Source organism: Macaca nemestrina, chromosome 1, assembly GCF_043159975.1.
Source record: "Macaca nemestrina isolate mMacNem1 chromosome 1, mMacNem.hap1, whole genome shotgun sequence".
In the NCBI taxonomy this organism is placed as follows: Eukaryota; Metazoa; Chordata; class Mammalia; order Primates; family Cercopithecidae; genus Macaca; species Macaca nemestrina.
In genome coordinates this window covers 85,854,403-85,874,974 of record NC_092125.1, presented here as the reverse complement: position 1 = coordinate 85,874,974, position 20,572 = coordinate 85,854,403, and the positions used below count along the sequence as shown (strand labels likewise).

General features: G+C 41.8%; 1 protein-coding gene across 8 annotated transcripts in view; it reads right to left on the bottom strand.

Moving 5' to 3' along the window:
* Positions 1–20,572, bottom strand: part of LOC105478798 (zinc finger protein 678) — a 104,899-nt gene that overhangs the window by 5,776 nt on the left and 78,551 nt on the right. For 4 of the 8 annotated variants that reach the window (XM_071081620.1, XM_071081619.1, XM_071081615.1 and 1 more), the window contains 3 exons: positions 6,379–6,505; positions 4,083–4,147; positions 1,931–2,051 (listed from right to left, as the gene is read on the bottom strand). In XM_071081620.1, coding sequence (XP_070937721.1) covers positions 1,931–2,051; positions 4,083–4,147; positions 6,379–6,412 — 220 coding nt within the window. In that variant the 5' untranslated portion in view covers positions 6,413–6,505. Of the gene's footprint in view, positions 1–1,930; positions 2,052–4,082; positions 4,148–6,378; positions 6,506–20,572 lie in introns of those variants that run through there. The other 4 variants (XM_071081636.1, XM_071081631.1, XM_011736431.3 and 1 more) reach the window with 4 other exon arrangements.

Below are 20,572 nucleotides of genomic sequence, written 5' to 3'. Positions count from 1 at the left end.
AAACTAAATCACCAGTAAAACTGTCCCATAGAAAATGTAAAATGGACTCCGGTCCATTGAAAATAAAATGTGTCATTAAACAAAAAATTATATACAAATACATAACTCTCTGGGAAAGATGTATACATACACAAAAATAAAATTCTGTAGTTTTATAATGATGGTGCTGAAAACACTTTTACTTACGCTCTACGATTTGAAAAATGCATGAGAACAATAATAAACATCTGTTGATGTCTATATAATATGAAATATATAATTAGTGACATCAATAATATGAAGTTTAAGGTAAATATAACAAAAAAAATTTCTGTATGCAACTGAAATTAAGCTATTACCAGTTTATTATATGTTGTTGTAACTTTGGGGGTTTTATAATTCTCATGGCAACCACAAAGAAAATACCTATAGAGATACATATAAACACACACAGAAGAAGAGAGTAGAAGCATGTTACTAAGCTCAGAAAACATACTGGAAGACAGAGAGAAAAAGAGGAAAAAATGGCTACAAGAATCCGATAAAACAATAAATGACAATAGTAAGTAATTATGTTTTAGACAGCTATTTAAATATTCATCAACAAAACATCCCAATCAGAAGACTGAATAAAGAGATTTAGAAAAAATTTTAAAAACCACAAACTATGTCTTGTCTCCAAGAGACTAACTTTAGACGACTGGCATAATAGTGGGAGGAAGAAAAAAGATTCCATGCAAATGGTAACCAAATGACAGTTGGAAAGGTAACAATTATATTGGGAAAAGTACATTATATGTCAACAACTGTTATATTTCACAAAGTATACTTTAAGCCAAACTTGTCACAAGAGAAATATGAACATCAAGTAATAATAAAAGTATTCATTTATTGGAAACATATAATTTATAAGCATGCATGAATACACATAAGATTTACTGAGAACATAGGTTCCCCATTAGGTTTCCCAAATATATATGTTTATTTAAAAATCCCACACAAATTTGAGATGCAAAGAGAAAACTAAATGGAAGTGCAACTGTATAGGAAGAATAAAATCAGCAAGTTGTTGGAACAGGAGGTCCTCTTCTTGTATATCTCCCAAAGCAACAAAAACTTATCAACCATCTATGGACATAAGTGCCTTTGTGAGAGAGCCGGGCACCATGGCTCATATTTGTAATTCCAGCTATTTGAGAGGGTGAGGCAGAAGGATTACTTCAGGCCAGGTGTTTGAGACCAGCCTGGCTAACAGAGCAAGACCCTGTCACACAAAAAGTACATTTATGATTGCTTTGTGATTCGGGGAGGGAGTTGTAATACCCTGCCAAAAGCACAAGACCAAGGAAAGCCTTTTTCAGAAAGTAAGTTTACCTTCAGATGGCAAACTTGAGGACCGCTGGTCTTGGCTACAGATGAAGAAATGGCCCATTTAACATGATTCCACTTAGAATTCTGAAGTAACACTGTAACTGTCATTAACTCCTCCCAGCCATAGTCAAGAAGAGGTACTGCCCATTCAGAGAGCTAGGGTCAGATGCTCATTCATGGCCATAGACGCAGAACTGCAGACCTTGACATTTACTGTGGTCTCTGAAGCAGGTGAATAACTCAGTTCTAGACCTTTAAGCTACATTCCATGGCCAGTCCTGCCAACCTGGAGACCTGTGACCTGGTAAAAACCTTGCAAGTACTGGGTGGGAGCGACACACATACAAACACTTGGTATTAGGCCAAGTGTCTGCCCTACAGATCAAAGTGCTGAAGGCAACTCAGTTGGCCAAGTAATAAAACAGACTTCATAAGCACACAAGCCCCTGGTAATAAGCCCACTAAAGATAGACCCCATTGTGGACCCTGCAACAACCTTAGGACTCAGGTATATAATCTCTCTACTGTGAACCCAGAAAAGATCTCATCAGCTGGGGACCCAATAGGATAAAATCTTTACCTGTATAAACCAGTTTATAAGAACTGGTAGAGGTGTTTGCTCCTTCAAATGCACAGACACCAATGCAAAGTGATATTGTGCCCATTATCAATGCTTCTATTTTAACATAGTCCTGGAAGTCCTAGACAGAACAATTAGGCAAGAAAATTTTGTAAAAGCCATAAGAACTGAAAAGAAATAAGTAAAAATATTGCTGTTTGTTGATGACATCATCTTATATGTAGAAAGCCTAAGAAATAAACCAAAAATCTTAGTAAATTAGCAGAATATAAAAGGTTATACAAATATCAGTTTTGTTCTAGTACACTAACTACAAACCATTTAATAAAAAAACTCATTTACAGTAACATCTAAATTTCTTGGCAAAAAAATTTAAACAACATGAAAAATCTTTACATTGGGAAAGAAAATATTGATAAAAGAAACAAGAAAAAACAAATAAATGTAAAGATACCCAATGTTTATGAATTGGAAGACTAATTATTGTAAAGTGCCATATTATCCAAAGCAATCAAGAGATTCAATAAACTTCCTATCAAAATTACAATGGCATTTTTAAAAATAATAGAATAAAATTTTAAAATTTATATAGCATTACAAGACACTGAATTGTGAAAGCAATCTTGAGAAATAATAACAAAGCCGGGGGCATCATACTTTCTGATTTAAAGCTCTATTTGAAAACTATGGTAATAAGAGTAGGATGGCATAAACACGAAAACTGATACAAAAATGGAACAAAATAGAGAGCTCAGATATAAACCCATGCATATAAGGTCAATGAATCTTTAACAAGGGCGTCAAGAACACACAGTGTACAAAAGATAGTCTCTTCAATAATTGATGCTGGGCAAAAAGAATATCTACATGCAAGTGAAATTAGACCATTTTTTTCTTACACGATACCAAGAAATTAACTCAAAATAAAGACTTAAATGCCAGATAGAAATCCTTAAAAATCTTAAAAGAAAATATATTTTAAAAACTACTTGATATTGGTTGTAGTAATGATTTTTTGGATATGACATCAAAAGTACAGGCAACAAAAGCAAGTATTAACAAGTTGGACTGCATGAAACTAAAAAGCATCTGTACAGCAAGAAAAACAATAAAATAAGAAAATCTGCAGGATGGGAGAAAATATTTGCAATCCATAAATCAAATAAAAGGTAGATATCAACAATATATGAGGAACTCATAGAAATCAAAAGGAACACAATAATAATGATAATATTAATAATAAAATTGAAAAACAGGCAAAAGACCCAACAGATATTGTTCCAATGAAGACATACAAATGCCAACAGATATATCAGAGGGCTATCACCAATCATCAGGCAATCACAAATCAAAACCATGATGAAATATCACTTCACACTTAAGATGACTAATACATATATATTAAAAAGTGAGATAACGGTTTGACAATAATGTGAAGAAAGGGGCTAAGAGCAGTGGCTCATGTCTATAATCCCAGCACTTTAGGAGGCTGAGGCGGGCAGATCACCCGAGATCAGGAGTTTGAGACCAGCCTGGCCAACATGGTGAAACCCCGTCTCTTCTAAAAATACAAAATTAGCTGGGTATGGTGGCACATGCCTGTAATCTTGGCTACCTGGGAGGCTGAGGCAGGAGAATTGCTTGAACCCGGGAGGTGGAGGTCATAGTGAGCTGAGATCGTGCTATTGCACTCCAGCCTGGGCAACAAGAGCAAAACTCCATCCCAAACAAAACAAAAGAAAACAAAACACACAATGTGAAGAAACAGAAATCCTGTACTGTATACTTTAAAAGTTGTAAATTGGTGAAGTCATTATAAAAATTGGTATAAAGGCTCTTAGAAAAAGATACAAGTATAAAATTCAACAATCCCAGTTCTGTGTATATAACCAAAGGAAATGAAATCAGTATCTCAAAGAAATATCTGCATCCTCATATTTATTACGGTATCATTCACAATTGCCAAGATATGACAATAACCTAAATGTTTTTAGACACTAGATGGATAAATATGGTTTACATACACAATAAAATATTATTTGGTCATAAAAATAATTTAATTCTGCCATTTGAACAACACGGATGGACTGGAAAGACATTATGCTAAGTAAAATAAGCCAGACACCAAAAGGCAAATACTGTATGATCTCACTTGTATAGAGAATCCAAAACGGTGAAACTCACAGAAGCAGAGAGTACAGAGGGAGTTGGCAGGGCCTAGAAGTGAAGAAATTGGGAAGGTGTTTTTCAGTTTTTGTTATTTTGAGACGGAGTCTTGCTCTGTCGCCCAGGCTGGAGTGCAATGGTAGGATCTGGAGTGCAGTGGCTGTTCGCTGCAGCCTCCACTTCCCAGATTCAAGCAAATTCTCCTGCCTCTGCTTCCCGAGTAGCTGGGATTACAGGCACCCGCCACCATGCCCAGCTAATTTTAGTTTTTTTAAGTAGAGATGGGGTTTCATTATGTTGGCCAGGCTGGTCTCAAACTCCTGACCTCAAGTGATCCACCCACCTTGGCCTCCCAAAGTGCTAGAATTGTTGTTTGGTTTTAAGATAAACAAATTTAAAAGATCGAATGTGTAATTTCATGAATACAGTTAATAATGTCTTGTAGGCTTAAAATTTGCTAAGGTAGTAGACATTAGGAATTCTCACTCCAAATCAATTTGAGTGTGTTAATTATAGTACAATGTGTACACATCAAATTTTTATGTTGGACATTCATAATTTGTATTTGTAAAAGAGTTGTTACACACACAAATAAATATATATGCATGCATGTATATGTACGTATACCCCAGTAAGCTTTATAGTAAATAAAAACAAATTTAAAATATAGTTATTTAAAAATAAGGTAAAAGGTGGGAGTTTAATATATGCTCAGCAATCTTCCAAGCTCCCTAATAAAACAGTATTGTTTTTAAATGTAGGGAGTAGATATATTAAATTATATTACTGTTGATACTGTAACAATGTGGGCATAGAGTTTAAATTACCAATCTCAGTTTTTACTTAGAAAATAAAATTTTGAAGTAAAATAAGTTTAGATTTTCTTATATTTAGTGTTCTGATAAAATCACTGAGTATGAGCTTCTGTAAAATCACATTTGAAACCTCCATAGGATAGAAAATCATAAAGCTGAAAACACAACATATGTTTGTGGTGTTCCTGGGATTTCTGAACCAAATGCCAATATACCACTACTCTCACAAATTTCAGACAAGATGCAAAAAGAGAATTAAATGGTATAAAATAGAGTTCCTCAAAAATATGTAGATATGCCTATGTTCCACAAAGCAACGGAAAAGCAGTCAGATTATATAGTGCCTTATAAACCATGAAGAGGACTTTGCTTCACTCTGTAACCTCAAAGGAAAATCACTTCATGGTAGTGGAATCCTTAGAGAACTTAAGAGCATGGGGCAGAAGATGCTCCTGTGAGAGGAAGACAAAGAAACTCAGGCTTTTCTGAAGCAGAGCTGCCCAAACCACATTTTCATTTCTGGCTTTCTCCTTGACATTTGGGCCTCTAACCTGTGTCATCTACTTTATTTACTCCTACCTGCCTTGAAATTTGGCTACTATCACCTGTCTCTTTAAACTCCCAGGCTGTTTTCTTTGTTCTAGACAGGTGACCAGGTCTGGATTAGACATAGCAAGACCTGTTTCATTAGAAAAAATAACATGACTCTTGCTGGCATGCTCCAATTACCAACCTAGTACGGTGCTTGGTAGGAAAACAATTTTTTAGAAGGTTCTAGAAAATTACTCCCAAAATACTATTTTCTGACATTAACTATACAATATTTAGAAAGGACTTTAAATGCATAGGTTCTTTTTGTTTGTTTGTTTGTTTGTTGTGATGGAGTTTAGCTTTTGTTGCCCAAGCTGGAGTGCAATAGCGTGATCTCGGTTCACTGCAACCTCTGCCTCTCAGGTTCAAGTGATTTTCCTGCTTCAATCTCCCAAGTAGCTGGGATTACAGGCACATGCCACCATGCCCATCTAATTTTTTTTTTTTTTTTTTGTATTTTTAGTAGAAATGGGGTTTCACCATGTTAGCCAGGCTGGTCTTGAACTCCTGACCTCAGGTGATCTGCCCACCTCGGTCTCCCAAAAACGTATAGGTTCTTAGCTCCACTACCCAATACTACTGAATCAAAACTTGGTAGTGTAATTAGATTTTGAGGTGTGGGCAACAGTATCTTATGCCACTAAAGTTCTGGAATTACCAGTCATCTAGACTGAAGAATTTAGACCTTAAAATGTATGTCAAGATGAAACATTTTGAAGATTTTATTTTCTACACCAACAAATTCCCAAGTTTTCCTTAGAAGCAGAGATCAAAAACTCATTCATGCAAATGACAAACTCTCAGGTAACATTTCAGGAGTGAAAAATATGAAATTCATAGTATGAAATATAAATTGTGTATTGAAGTTATCCTCACCCAGGGAGACCAGGTTTCTGTAGTTCTCGAACATCACATCCCTATACAAATTTCGCTGGGCAGGGTCCAGACATGCCCACTCCTCTGGAGAGAATTCTATGACCACATCACTGAATGCCAATAGTCCCTGGGGGGAAAAAATACACACACATTTACAAAATGTGCCATGGGCAGAGTTCTTAATTTGACTCCAACTGAATTGAAGACAGTAAAGTGAACTTTTTCTGGCATAAATTGTCCAGTAAGATACTGTTTAAAACACAAAGATTCTCAAATGCATTCTGTAACTCTAAGGAAAGAGGATGGCATAAGATTTACAAAACCAGTGTAGATGCTATACTTTTGTTAAGCGTTATAGTATAAAAATAAGGGTGCCAATACAGGCATTACATATTGGACAGCTATATTTACATTACACAAGATAAGTTGGATAAATTTCTCAGAAGGAAAAATCATCTGAAGTGCCTCTCAGATTTTAATGCATATGACAAGAAATTGGAAATCTGTTTAAAATGTAGATTTTGATTCAGAAGGTCTGGGCTGAAACCTGACTTTCTGAATTTTGAACAAGTTCACCTGTGATGCCAATGCTTCTGAACCAAGGAGAATGTTCTGCCAAACATTAAGTGGCAGAGCCTGCATTTATCTCAGTTCATTTGACCATTAAATAAGAGCCTTCATTTTCCAAGGTCAAATAATCTAAGAAGGAGAACTTCTAAATTAAATGTGATGGTTTATGCCCATCAGTTATTAAATCTCCCCAATGTACTTAATAATACAGAGAAAACTAATTTGCTTTATAGTGAAGAAATCTGTCAGAAAGCATCTTAACCTAGTGAATAAAATTAACACCAACTGTAACAGAAAAAACTGGTATCACGTGTAAAAATGCACAGGAGGAGGTTACAACATTATTGCTATAACAGCATAGGTCAAGAAGGCAAAATCTGAATCTAATCATAAAGAAACATCAGTTTCATGCAAAATTCCATCAACTTTCTTTTAACTAATCCAAGGACCCGAATCCATCTCCAGTGGGAATCTTGGGCATCCACACCTTCCCATGTTCAACAGATACAAAAGAAACATTCATTTTGCAGGTCAAAAATTTATAGTAAAGATTGCTTATGGCACTTAAAAAGCCTGAATGGATATAAAACATTGATATATAGGAAAGAAATATTTTTCAGAGCCCCTTGACTATCATAAGAAGAAAAATTTAAAAAGTACTTGAAATAAATTTATTAGGCAGAAACATTACAAATATATAAATAAAAGTCTGCAAGTTTTAAACACATGACATTTCTGGAGAAACAGCTGACCCAGCCCCTGACCTAGTACTCATTTACCCGAGAACCAGCCATTTCTTCCTCTTTTTCTGATTTCTGTTCAGATGAGATTATCTGGACAAATCACACATCTTGAGAATATGCCTTTAGAGATGTCAGCACAACTCCTTCACCTGCTATGACCACACACACAGGCAGAAGGACCTTGAAATGCAGAAAAAGCTACTTTCCTGTTTCTTCATCATACAAGACAGGAACAATGAGCTCCTACATAAAGGTCAAAATGTGAGTTTTCATTTTCCTGCCATCAAGTGCCCTTCTGTCCCATGGAAGCCAGCAATTTTGGCTACAATAATAAAAATATTGGCTGCACTGACTTGACCACACCAAACCAAAGGAGAGCAGGCCCTGTGACCTTCCTCTGGAACAAAGGCTGAACTCAACTCTCTCAAATGTACCTAAGGGCCCTCATGCTTGACCCTGGCCTTACCTTAGGATCACATGGGGTACGAAACTAAAACAACAATGTTCTTACCCAGACCAATAGACAGAACCTGTGGGGAGGGTACAAGTGAGAGTATTTCTTTAAACTGGACATGTGATCCTAATTGGAGGCTTGGGCTGAGAGCCACTTAGCTAAGCATTGCTTCTGAAACTTCAATGTGCATATATCATTTGCTATTCTGAGCCCCACTTTAAGTAATGTGATTCTGTAGGTTTGGAAGAGGTCTATTAACTGGCTCCTGTAAGAAGTCCCTGTTCATGTTAATGTTGCTCCTCCTAGGTCCATCACGAGTAGCACTTAGGTAGAAAACTACAGGCACAACAAACAGAGTCCCTTTACACAATACTCTTAGCCCAATACAAATATTTTTGGTCCAAAGTGAAGACCACCAGTCACAATTCTGAAACATGGCATTATCTGCTAGCCCTTTAAAGTTTAAAGAGGACCACAATGTCTGAGCAAATCTCCATTTGGGAAACAACTTGTGCATATACATTAATGCAATGTTTATGGAGCACGTACTATGTGCTGGGAAGTACATTACAAAACACTATGCGGGGAACTTCACATTATGTGAGTTAATCTTCATAAAACCCTAGGAGGTAGATGCGAAGTGTCTCATAATTGCCAGGATGTGAATACAGGGCATACTCTTTCTATTTCTTTTTCCATTTATCTATCACTGATTTAAAAAATAAAACGTATAGGCCGGGCGTGGTGGCTCATGCCTGTAATCCTAGTACTTTGGGAGGCTGAGGCGGGTGGATCACCTGAGGTCCAGAGTTCGAGACCAACTTGGCCAACAAGGGGAAACCCCGTCTCTACTAAAAATACAAAAAATTAACTGGGCATGGTGGTGGGAACCTGTAATCCCACACTTGGGAGACTGAGCCAGGCGAATCGCTTGAACCCAGGAGGCGGGGGTTGCAGTGAGCCAAGACTGTGCCATTGCACTCCAGCCTGGGTGACAGAGCAAGACTCCATCAAAAAAAAAAAAAAAAAAAAGAAAAAAAGAAAAAAAAAAGGAATAAAATAAAGCTAAATATAGATGGAAGAGACACAGAAATAAGTGTGGCATATAGGTTAGAGGAACTTTTTATTGTTGTATTTATATTTACTGTTTTATAACTTGGAGAACAACTACTGGATCCAAAGAAATAGAGAATAGGTTACTGAGTAAAATGTTTTTAGAAACACAGATTTTAATTAAAAAATAAATTTTAAGGCCCCAAAATATAGTCTTTGGCTCCCATTTATCTGTTTGGATTTGGGGAAATTGTGGGAACCAGGTTTGGGGAGGCAGCAAGAGCAGGTACTGAAACCTCTGATCTCCCCTAATCAGTTCTGTGAGGGCAAATTCCAGGGTGGAAACATATTTAGACAAGGTTTCGAAGAGCGTGAATTTGGGCAGGGCTGGGACCCTGGGCTTCACATCTTTATACCACTGGCTGATTTTCAGTTATGTCTTTCCTAAGGCTGCCCACAAGAAACTTGACTTTCACAGTTTGTGTAATTTCAATTGTTTAAGCCAATTCTCTATTCTGTAATGTAACAATAAATATAACATAAACCTTTAGAATTTTCTGGCACTAATATACTAGAAGCTAAATATTTTATTCCTAAGAAGGTAAAAGCATTTACTGCCACCACCACTGCTGTACTACTACTACTACTACTACCTCCTACTCCTCCTCCTCCTCCTCCTCCTCCTCCTCCTCCTCCTCCTCCTAATAATTCTGTTCAAGAATGGCCATTCAGGCCAGGTGCGGTGGCTCATGCCTGTAATCCCAGCACTTTCGGAGGCCAAGGCGGGTGGATCATGAGGTCAGGAGTTCGGTGCCTGTAGTCCCAGGTACTCGGGAGTCTGATGCAGGAGAATGGCGTGAACCCGGGAGGCAGAGCTTGCAGCTTGCAGTGAGCCGAGATCCTGCCACTGCACTCCAGCCTGGGCAACAGAGCGAGACTCTGTCTCAAAAAAAAAAAAAACAAAAAAAAAGAATGGCCATTCAGGTAGTGACATCAGAACTCACAATAACATTAGGGAAGTAAGGAGCTCAAATGAAGCCCAAGTTCCCTGTGCACCTATATCTCTACTTTTTTAAAAAACTGGCCACATACTTCCAAATTCAAGCGTTTACCTACATTTTCTAGACTGAAAGTTCATGCATGATGGAGCCATGACAGCTCCATTTGCTTTTCTAATAGCCATAACAATGGAGGCAATTGGTCCATATATTAGTTTGCATCTCCAGATCTCCTCTTGGTTCTTCATCCAAGTACCAGGAAACTGAAGAAACCCCCATCTAGGTACCAACCAAGAAGATTCATTCTATGAGGGGAGAAACAAACCCTAGATGCCTTATTTCTCTTCCACTGAGATGAAAGCAGAATACCCCATCAACAGTCTTCACAGGACATCCCTAAATGTCTCATAGAATCTCGGATGCCGATGAGACGGGTTCCAGTAAGCCTAGGCTGATGTCCCCATGATGAATCAGGCAGGACCAATTCAAGGTACTTCTATGAGGCCAGGAAAGTAAATTAAACTGCCCTTGTAAAGCAGCCAACCATGTTGGATACTACCTGTCTCTGATCAGCTAACTCTTGGGTAAGAGGAAAGATAAAACTATCCTACTCCAGTAAGAGTTCACAGATGAGGTGTAATTGTGGTCATGACTGGACGTTTTGTGGTGCTGACCTCTCATTGCTAAGGTACTTGTTTACACTTACAGATTCTTCCAGGTTTTGCTGAAGGTAGGCTTTACTCTCCAAAAGAAACTCGGAGACAGGGTGCTCTACTTTTTACTATTTGTACAACTGCAGCAGGTCACTGGACAAAATCTACAAAACATGGAGAAACCCACCCCAAAAGAGGGACTTTACAAAGTCTATGTTGATGTCTCACAAGGTAGATGTCTCCCCTGAGTTTTCTATCCATCCTCAGTTCAAAGTCTAGCCCTTTATTTTGCATCTTAGGCAAATGACAGCCCCTCTGTGTGGACTCTAGGCAGAGTCAACCTGGTTTACTATTTCTGGGAGCTACAGAATGGGGAGAAAATCTAGAGGAGATATGCCCTCCTGGAGGCTTCTCTAACAGATGCTGAAGAACCCCAGGACCTAGATTCAAAAGTTTAAGCTGCAGACTTAGGTCTTTGAAGGGCAGGAATGTGACAGGTGCCCTCTGTAGATTCCTGGGCATTTGGACAGCAGGAGAAGGAATGAAGTTGAGGGTCTTAACGCCTACTCAATGCACAGATGTGAGCCCAATTGTTTCTGGGCCCCATAATCTCTGACTTAGTTTTGGGTCTGAAGATGCCAGGGGCATTAAAAGAAAGAACTGGAATATCTGGTTGTTGTTTTGTGAAGTTATGTTTGTAGAAATATGGTCTACTTGCTCTGAAAGAACTGTAGATTCCAAATAGAGAGACCCTTCTATCTAAAAATTGTGCAATATTTTGCTGTACAATTGCAAATTGTGACTAGACGCTCAAAAAAAGAAAGGCCCTTTACAGTGAAGCCTTGTGGGTAACTTATATGTTTATATCATGTTTGGTAATTCTCGACAGCGTTTAAAAAGCAACTAAAAACAAAATTATTTTCAACTCCAGAAAAACTCTCCACAATGGTAGAATGGAGAGAAAACTGTTGCTTTTTTTTTTTTTTTTTAAATAAAATTGAATCACAATGTGATATATATCACAGGTCATCTGCTAACAGATTGCAAAAACAAAAATAAAAGTAATGAAAACTAGTCCTCAAGTAGAAGACAGAATCTTTTAAAAAATATGTATTGTTCAGGCTGACCCCATTTTAGGCCTCAGCCCACCTGCACCCAGGCTCTCATTAAAACAGCATGTTGCTCCACACTGCCTTGTGTGTTGGCACACTCTTGGGGTTCCAACCAATACAAGAACCTTACATCTGGTGCTGAGACCCAGGAGGGGCTCAGGTCTGCGTCCCCTGTGGACCCTACCCCTCTACCCTGGAGAGCAGGCCATAGCAGCGGGACAAAGGAAGCTCCTCAGCTTCCAATCGCCTCTCTCTGCATGCACATCGATCACTGATCTCGCCTGCTGGTAAGTTTCCCGGGAGCCCCGTTAGCAGGGGAAACTCTGCATGGCCTCTCTTGGTTTCTCCGGTCCGAAAATCCAAGGTTGGTCCCAGAAGGCTCTGGCATGTGCCAGGTACTTGCTGATCATCTGGTCTCAGAAGGACACCTCCAAGTCATGTGATCCCGTTCCAGGACAAAAAAGGCAGTGGTGACGATCGCTCCTTTTATCATCTCCTTCCGGTCATCCAGGATGGTCTCCTTTTCCCTGTTCTCCCAAGCCTACCCTCCATTATGGGAAACTCCCAGTCTTCCATTCCAAAAAACAGCCCTCTAGGCTGCCTCATAAAAAACCTGCAAACCTTAGGCCTCAGTCAAGATATCCGCCCTAAGCGCCTTGTCTTTTTTGCAATACAGCCTGGTTGCAGTACGAATTAGATAATGGGTCCAAATGGCCTGCAAATAGAACGTTCAACTTAACAATTTTAACTGACGTAAGCAATTATTGTCGACAACTGGAAAAATTGGAAGAAATTCCTTATGTCTAGGCCTTTTTGCACTCAGATTACAACCCGACCTCTGCAATTTTTGCTCACCTGTTCAAATCCTTCTCCTCCATTCTTGCTGCCTTGATCACCTTTCTCCTCCCAACCCTACCTCTTTTTCCTTGTTAGATCCAGCAGACTGCTGTCCACCCCTCCCAGCCCCTACCTCTTCCTCTCAACCGTCTTCTTTAACCCCCCAAGCCTCCTCATTGTCTTCTCAGCCATCTTCCCAGTCAGCTGTATCCACTTCTTTTCCTACACCATCCTCCCTCAGGACAATTCTAGCATTGCCTGTACTCATTCTCCTTTCTCACCACCCTCTCCTGAAGCCTGTAAACCCATCCCACCACCTTATGCCCCTATCTATCCTCCACTGCCTGTTAACTCAACCCCCATTCCCCCTTCACATCCTCAGCAGGAACCACTTCCAGGTTCTCCCTTCTCTCTTGCCCATACTCGCTCAGGCACCAACTTTGGCATGCCCCAACCTTACTTCAGCACCTGTGCTAAAATGCCCCCTCCAGAAAGTAGCAGGAAGCAAAGGTATTATTAGAGTTCATGTTCCCTTCTCCCTCACTGATCTCTCTCAAATTAACAAAAGACTCGGTTCATTTCCAGAAGACCCTGCCTCTTATATTACGGAGTTTCAGTATTTTACCCAGTCTTATGAAGTAACCTGGCATGACCTCTATGTTATCCTCTCTTCCACCCTCACCCCAGAAGACTGGGACTGTTATCTGCACCCTAGCTCAGGCGCATACTGATACAATTCATCACCAGGCTCCTGCCCAGCCTACTGGTGCAGAGGCAGTCCCCAAGCAGGACCCCCACTGGGATTATCAAGACGGGGCCTCTGGACGCTGCATTTGAGACATGATCGTGTGTCTCCTTGGAGCATTCAAAAAGGGTACCCATAAAGTGGTAAACTATAAAAATCTTTCAGAAGTCACCCAAGGTCCTGACGAAAACCCAGCCCTTTTTCTCCCTTGTTTAACTGAAGCCATGAGAAAATATACCAACCTAGACCCATCCAGGTGAGAAGGAACCACTATTTTAAACCTTCAGTTCATCTCCCAATCCAACCTTGATATTTGGTGCAAGCTTCAGAAGCTTGATGACGGCCCTCAAACCCTACGGTGAGATCTTCTTAATTTACCCTTCAAAGTCTTTAACAATCATGATGAGGAAAGTAAAAGGCAAAAACAGGCAGAGTTTCAAATGCTTGCCTCCGCCATCAGGGGCCCCCTGCTGGCCCATGGGGCGGCAGCTCCACACAGAAGCCTCCTAGCAATTCACCTCCACCTGGCACCTGTTTCAAGTGCGGCAATGAAGGCCACTGGTCCAGACAATGCCCACACCCAGGTAAGCCCACAAGGCTGTGCCCCTCTGCAGAGGACCCCACTGGAAGTTGTACTATGAGTGGCCCCAGCAAGGACCGCCCCCATCCCTTCCCAAGCAGGCCAAAACCTCCTGCTTGGATCTCATTGGCCTTGCCACTGAAGACTGATGGTGCCCTGGAAAGGACATCCCGGAAACTACCATTGCTTCATCCGAGCCAAGTGGTAACCCTGATGGTGGCAAGTAGGCCAGTATGATTTTTAAATTAATACCGGGTAACCTACTCTGCTTTACCTAATTTTTCAGGACCCACCCACTCCTCCCAAGTCTCTGTTGTGGGAATTGGTGGACAAGTCTCCAAACCCCGAGTAACCACTCCACTCTTCTGCTCCCTACACACCTTTTCCTTCACTCACTCTTTCTTAGTCCTGCCCTCATACCCAACTCCGCTCCTAGGCAGAGACATCCTTTCAAAACTCCACATTACTCTCCACTTCCATGTTCCCCATAGTACCCAAGACATCCACCTAGACTCCTCTGGCACTTCTAACTCTCTTCTACTCCTCCAACCTGACACGTTAAAACATGCAACTTTTCCTTATCCCCCATCTGTAGTTAACCCCACTGTTTAGGCGCAAAACACCACATCCCCGTCCGCATTACCCTTAAAGAGCCCACCCAGTTTCTATCACAGAAGCAGTATCCCATCCCCCAAGCAGCTCTTGTAGGCCTAATCGTTTCTCACCTCCTCGCCAGTCACCCATCCACCCAACAAACTTCCCTTTTAACACACCAGTTCTACCTGTTAAAAAGCCAGGAGCTCATCGCTTAGTCCAGGACCTCAGGCTCATTAACCAAGCTTTCCAGCAGTTCCTAACCCATATACTTCACTTTCTACAATTCCCTCCAATACCACCCATTTTTCTGTTCTAAATCTAAAGGATGGTTTTTTTTTTCCCCACAATTCCTTTACGCTCTGATTCCCAAAACCTCTTTGCCTTTACGTGGGAAAACCCTGACACCCACCTTTCATGTCAGCTCACCTGGTGTGTACTACCTCAAGGTTTCAGACACAGCACCCACCTTTTTGGACATGCCCTTTGCTCATGACCTCTCTACCTTATCCCTAAAACTGTCCACTCTCTTTCAATATGTTAATAATCTGCTCCTGTGTAGCCCCTCTCAGAGACTACAACACCCATACTCTCTCTCTCTTTTGAACTTCTTGGCAGAATAGGGGTATTGGGTCTCCCCTAAGAAAGCACATATATGCACCCCCTCAGTCACCTATTTAGGCCTAGCTCTTAGCCTGTGAACCCGAGGACTCACAACTGACCGCACATCCCTCCTCTAGTGCCTCCGGCCTCCATAAACTAAGCAAGAAATTCTCTTTTCAAGAACTAGTGGGATATTTTAGGCTCTGGGTTCTCTCCTTCGCTTTACTTGCCAAACCGTTATACCAAGCTGCTAAAGACCCTCTCCATGAGCCTTTAAAACCTGCACAGCCTATTACCCAACCTTTCCATCTACACCAAAAGGCTCTCATTTCAGCCCCCGTCCTCACTCTCCCAGACCTCACCAAAGCTTTCTCCCTCTATACCGATGAACAGCATGGAGTTGCACTAGGTGTTCTAACCCAGTCTAAGGGACCCACCCTCCAGGTTGTTGCCTACCTCTCTAAACAGCTTGAGGTCACAGTTCTCAGATGGCCTGCCTGCCTCCGAGCATTGGCAGCAGCTGCTGTCCTCACCCTTGAAAGTCTAAAACCATCTCTCCATGCCAACCTAACAGTTTATTCAACCCATAACATCAAAGACATGCTAGTTCACCGCAGTGTACTAAGTCTCATCTCTGCCTCATGGCTCCTCCAACCATATTCTCTATTCATAGAAACCCCCCAAATCACTGTGCTAACCAACTCCCATCTAAACACAGCCATGGTCTTACCTGAAGCTACAACTGCCCAAGACCCTTCAAACTTCAGTGTGAATACTGTTCAAACCTTTCTTATACCTTTTCCAAACCTAACAGACCAACCCCTTCCAGATGCCTCCTTTACTTGGTTTGTAAATGGCAGCTCCTTACTACATCAAGGACGCTGGTTGCTGGCTATGCTATAGAGTCACCTCCCCTACACACTATTAAAGCCAATCCACTCCTTCTAGGCACCACCTCCCAAAAAGCTGAACTCATCACCCTCACTTGAGCTCTCACTCTAGCAGCCAGAAAACAGATCAACATATATTCAAATTCTTGTTATGCGTTCCACATAGTGCACTCACATTCATTCATGTGGAAAGAACAGGGTTTATCTGCCAACCCGACCCTCACCAAAAGCTACAACCAAAGTGGACAGGCCCCTACACTGTGATATTCAGCACACCAACTGCAGTGAGAGTCCAAAGACTCCCCCACTGGGTCCATCGCACCAGGGTCAAGCTCACCCCAAGACTACTCCTTCCTCCAAAACATTAACAGCAGGCAGCACCCTTGGAGTCCTTGTATATAATAACCTAAACAAAGAAAAACTATCCTTAAAGGTAGGAGAAAGCCAAAAGATGGCAAAGGGACAAATGACCTCCGCAATGGATCATTGAATATTACGGTCCTGCCACTTGGGCTGAGGATGGTTCATGGGGTTATTGCACTTCTATATATATGCTGAATAGAATAACTAGACTACAGACTGTTCTAGAGATAATCACTAACCAAACTGCCTCAGCCCCGGAAATGCTCAGCACCACAAAACCAAATGTGTGCAGCAATTTGTCAAAACAGGCTAGCATGAAACTACTTATTAGCAGAAGAGAGTGGAGTCTGTGGTAAATTTAATATCTCTAAATCGCCATCTTAACACAGATGATAATGGAAAAGAGGTTCTAGAAATCGCTTCTAACATCAGAAAAGTAGCCCATGTACCAGTCCAAACCTGGAAGGGATGGGACCCAACAAACCTTCTAGGAGGGTGGTTCTCTAATTTAGGAGGATTTAAAACACTGGTAGGGGCAGTAATCTTCATCATCGGGCCCCTCCTGTTTCTCTGGTGTGTTATCCTACTGATAATAAAATCCACTGAAACTCTTGTTGAAACTACAGTTAATCGCCAGACAATCCAGAAAATGCTCCTGCTACAACGACATGATGGATACCAACCCATCTCTTCAGAATACCCCCAAAATTAAGTTTTTCTTTGTCCAAGGTGCCCACACCACCCCTATGTCACGCCTGAAGTAGTTGTTGAGAAAGTCGTCTGTTTCCCTTTTCTATAACCAAAAAGACAGGAATGTAAGATTCTTCCCCCGGGCCTGAAAGCTTGAGATGAATAACTCCTCCCTTCTCAGGCCCAGTCCCAAGGTGCAAGGCTACCTGCACCAGCAGCGTGTGCCAGCAAGATAGCAGAAGCAGCAAGAGAGCCTGCCAGAAGACACGAACCCCTGAGGATCTAGAAAGGCCATCCGGGTACAACATAGCAGTTATGTCAGACTAGGACACTTCCTGCTTACAGGAGACTATAAAACCTTTGCCCCACCCTCACTTGGTGCTGACTCCATTTCAGGCCTCAGCCCACCTGCACCCAGGTGCTCATTAAAACAGCATGTTGCTACACACACACACACACACACACATATGCACACACACACGTTCACCCTAAATTCACCTGGTAACTGGGGAGGCCATCTGTGTTTTGGCTTAGTCAACAGAAAATTGAATTGCCTATATTCAAAAGAAATACAAATTTTCTATTTCTTCACGACATAAGATAGTTTTGGAACTTGGAGCCAGGTCCTGCTGAAGGTAGGCTCTACTCTCCAAAAGAAATTCTGGAATAGGGTGTTCTACCTTTTGCTACTGGTATTTCAAAACAATGATTTCCAGGTTTAAAATAAAGGTACACCTGAGTCAAATGAAACGACAAAAGACATATTTAGCTTTTTAAATGATGTGCATACATTTCAAAGAAAATAATTACATATAAAAGTTTTCTAAATTAAGTGCTTTATAAAAAGGGAGGAGAGCATAATCTCTTCACTTACATATTCAACTTGGAGAATTAAGATTTTTTTTCTTTTTTGATCACCAGGCAGAGACTCTTGTTCTCTTCCCTCACTTTCTCCAAAACAAACAGAGTCTCTGCCTCTGGGCTGAGCCGCCTGGAGCTGGAGGAAGGGTGACACAAGCACCCCTGTGGCCAAAAGGACTAGAAATGCAGTGGCTCAGACATGAAGCCAGCAAAGCACTGAGTCTCACCCAAAGCCTGTTGGAACCACTCCCTGGCTACCACCGATGTTTTCTCAAAGCCCTGGGGTTCTAAAATTAGCAGGTACCATAGGCAGCCAGGCCTGTGTTCTTCCCTTCAGGGTAGTAAGTTCTGCTAGGCCCCAGAAAGGTCCAGAGGTGCTGTTCACAAGCCAGGGACTAGAGTCAAGTCCTTTAGAAATCTATCTGGCATTCTATTGTATTGTGGCTGAGCTGGTGCTCAAACCAAAAAATGCAGTCCTTCTCTCTCTTCTCAATTTGTTCCAAAGGCAGAAGAGCCTCACTCTGTGGCTACCACCATCACAGACCATGGAGAGTACTTCCATACTACCACCAATGTTCCCTTCAGACTCTTCAATCAGCTTGTGGTTAATGCTGCCCAAACTGGGGCTCATTCTTCAGGGCAGGGTGTTTCCCTTTTCCCAAGGGAAGGCCCAGAAATGCCATACACGAACCAAGTCTGGAATCAGGGACCTCATAAGTTCACTTGGTGCTATACTTCCCTGTGGCCAAGCTGGTGCCTCACATGCACGACAAAATCCTCTTTACTTTTTCCTCTGCTTTTCTCAGGCAGAAGTATCACCCTGTAGCCACCACACCTGGGAATGTGCTGAGTCTCACCTGAAGCCAGCAAGTCTCAAAGTGTCACCTAAAGTCCTCAGTATAGTAACTGGGAATCACTGCTAGTTATTCAGGACCCAAGGGCTCTTTAGTTAGCAGCTAAATTCTGCAAGGACTGGGTCTTTCCCTTCAAGGCAGTGGGTTTCCCTCTGGCCCAGGGTGTGTATAGAAATGTCATGACAGAGCTAGGGTTTGTAAAGGGAGCCTCATGACTATGACCACTGACTTATTCTGCTGTGGCTGAGCTGATACACAAAAATGCAAGACAAAGTCCTCCCCGTTTTTCCTTCTCCTCACCTCAAGTGGAAGGAAGGGGTCTCTTTTTGGAGACAAGAGCTGTGAAGCCTGGGGTTAGGGGATGGGTGATGTCAGCATTCCCTTAGCTGCCCTAGCTCATGTATCAGTGGGCCATGTGCCCCACTAGTCCACTGGTTCTGGGCCCAGTTCAGCACTAGAACTCACCTAGGAGTTGCAGTCTTTGTGGCCTAGACTGCTTCAAATTTGTTTAGGGTCCTAGAGCACTTTAGCCCACAGCCGCAAGGCTTCTGGGAACTCAAGTTCTGACTAATGGGATCAGAAATTCCCCTCTGGCTAGGGCTTGTTTAAATGCTCACTCCATGGGTGGATGTCAGCTGAGTTTGGTTTGGTTTGGTTTTCTGCTGTAACAGGGCAGCACTGAGTTCAACGCCTTATAATTGCTGTACTCTGCCTCTCTGTGAGAGACAGGACTAGCTGGATTTCCTAGGCCAATGAAGAATTCCTAAGCCTAGCTAAGGAAGGTGACTGCACCCACCTTTAAACACGGTACTTGTAACTCAGCTCACACCCGACCAATCAGGTAGTAAAGAGAGCTCACTAAAATACCAATTAGGCTAAAAGTGAAAGGTAAAGAAATAGTCAATCATCTATTGCATGAGAGCACAGGGGGAGAGACAACAATTGGGATATAAACCCAGGCATTTGAGCTGGCAGTGGCAACCCCCTTTGGGTCCCCTCCTGTTGTATGAGAGCTCTGTTTTCACTCAAATCTTGCAACTGCATACTCTTCTGGTCCATGTTTGTTCCGATTCGAGATGAGCTTTCTTTTGCCGTCCACCACTGCTGATTGCTGTGCCAGGCCCGCCGCTGACTTCCACCTCTCCGGATCTGGCAGAGTGTCTGCCACACTTCTGGTCCAGCGAGGTGCCGATTGCCACTCCTTATTGGGTTAGAGGCTCACCATTGTTCCTGCATGGCTAAGTGCCTGGGTTTGTCTTAATCAAGCTGAACACTAGTTTCTGGGTTCCACGGTTCTCTTCCATGACCCACAGCTTCTAATAGAGCTATAACACACATTGCATGGCCCAAGATTCCATTCCTTGGAATCCATGAGGCCAAGAACCCCAGGTCAGAGAATAAAAGGCTTGCTGCCATCTTGGGAGAGGCCTGCTACCATCTTGGGAGCTCTAAGAACAAAGACCTACCAGTAACATTTGGTGGTCTGTACGGGGATTCTCCAAAGTGGTGAGTAATATCGAACCATTTTCACTTGCTATTCTGTCCTATCCTTCCTTAGAATCAGAGGAAAATATCGGGCACCTGTCGGCCAGTT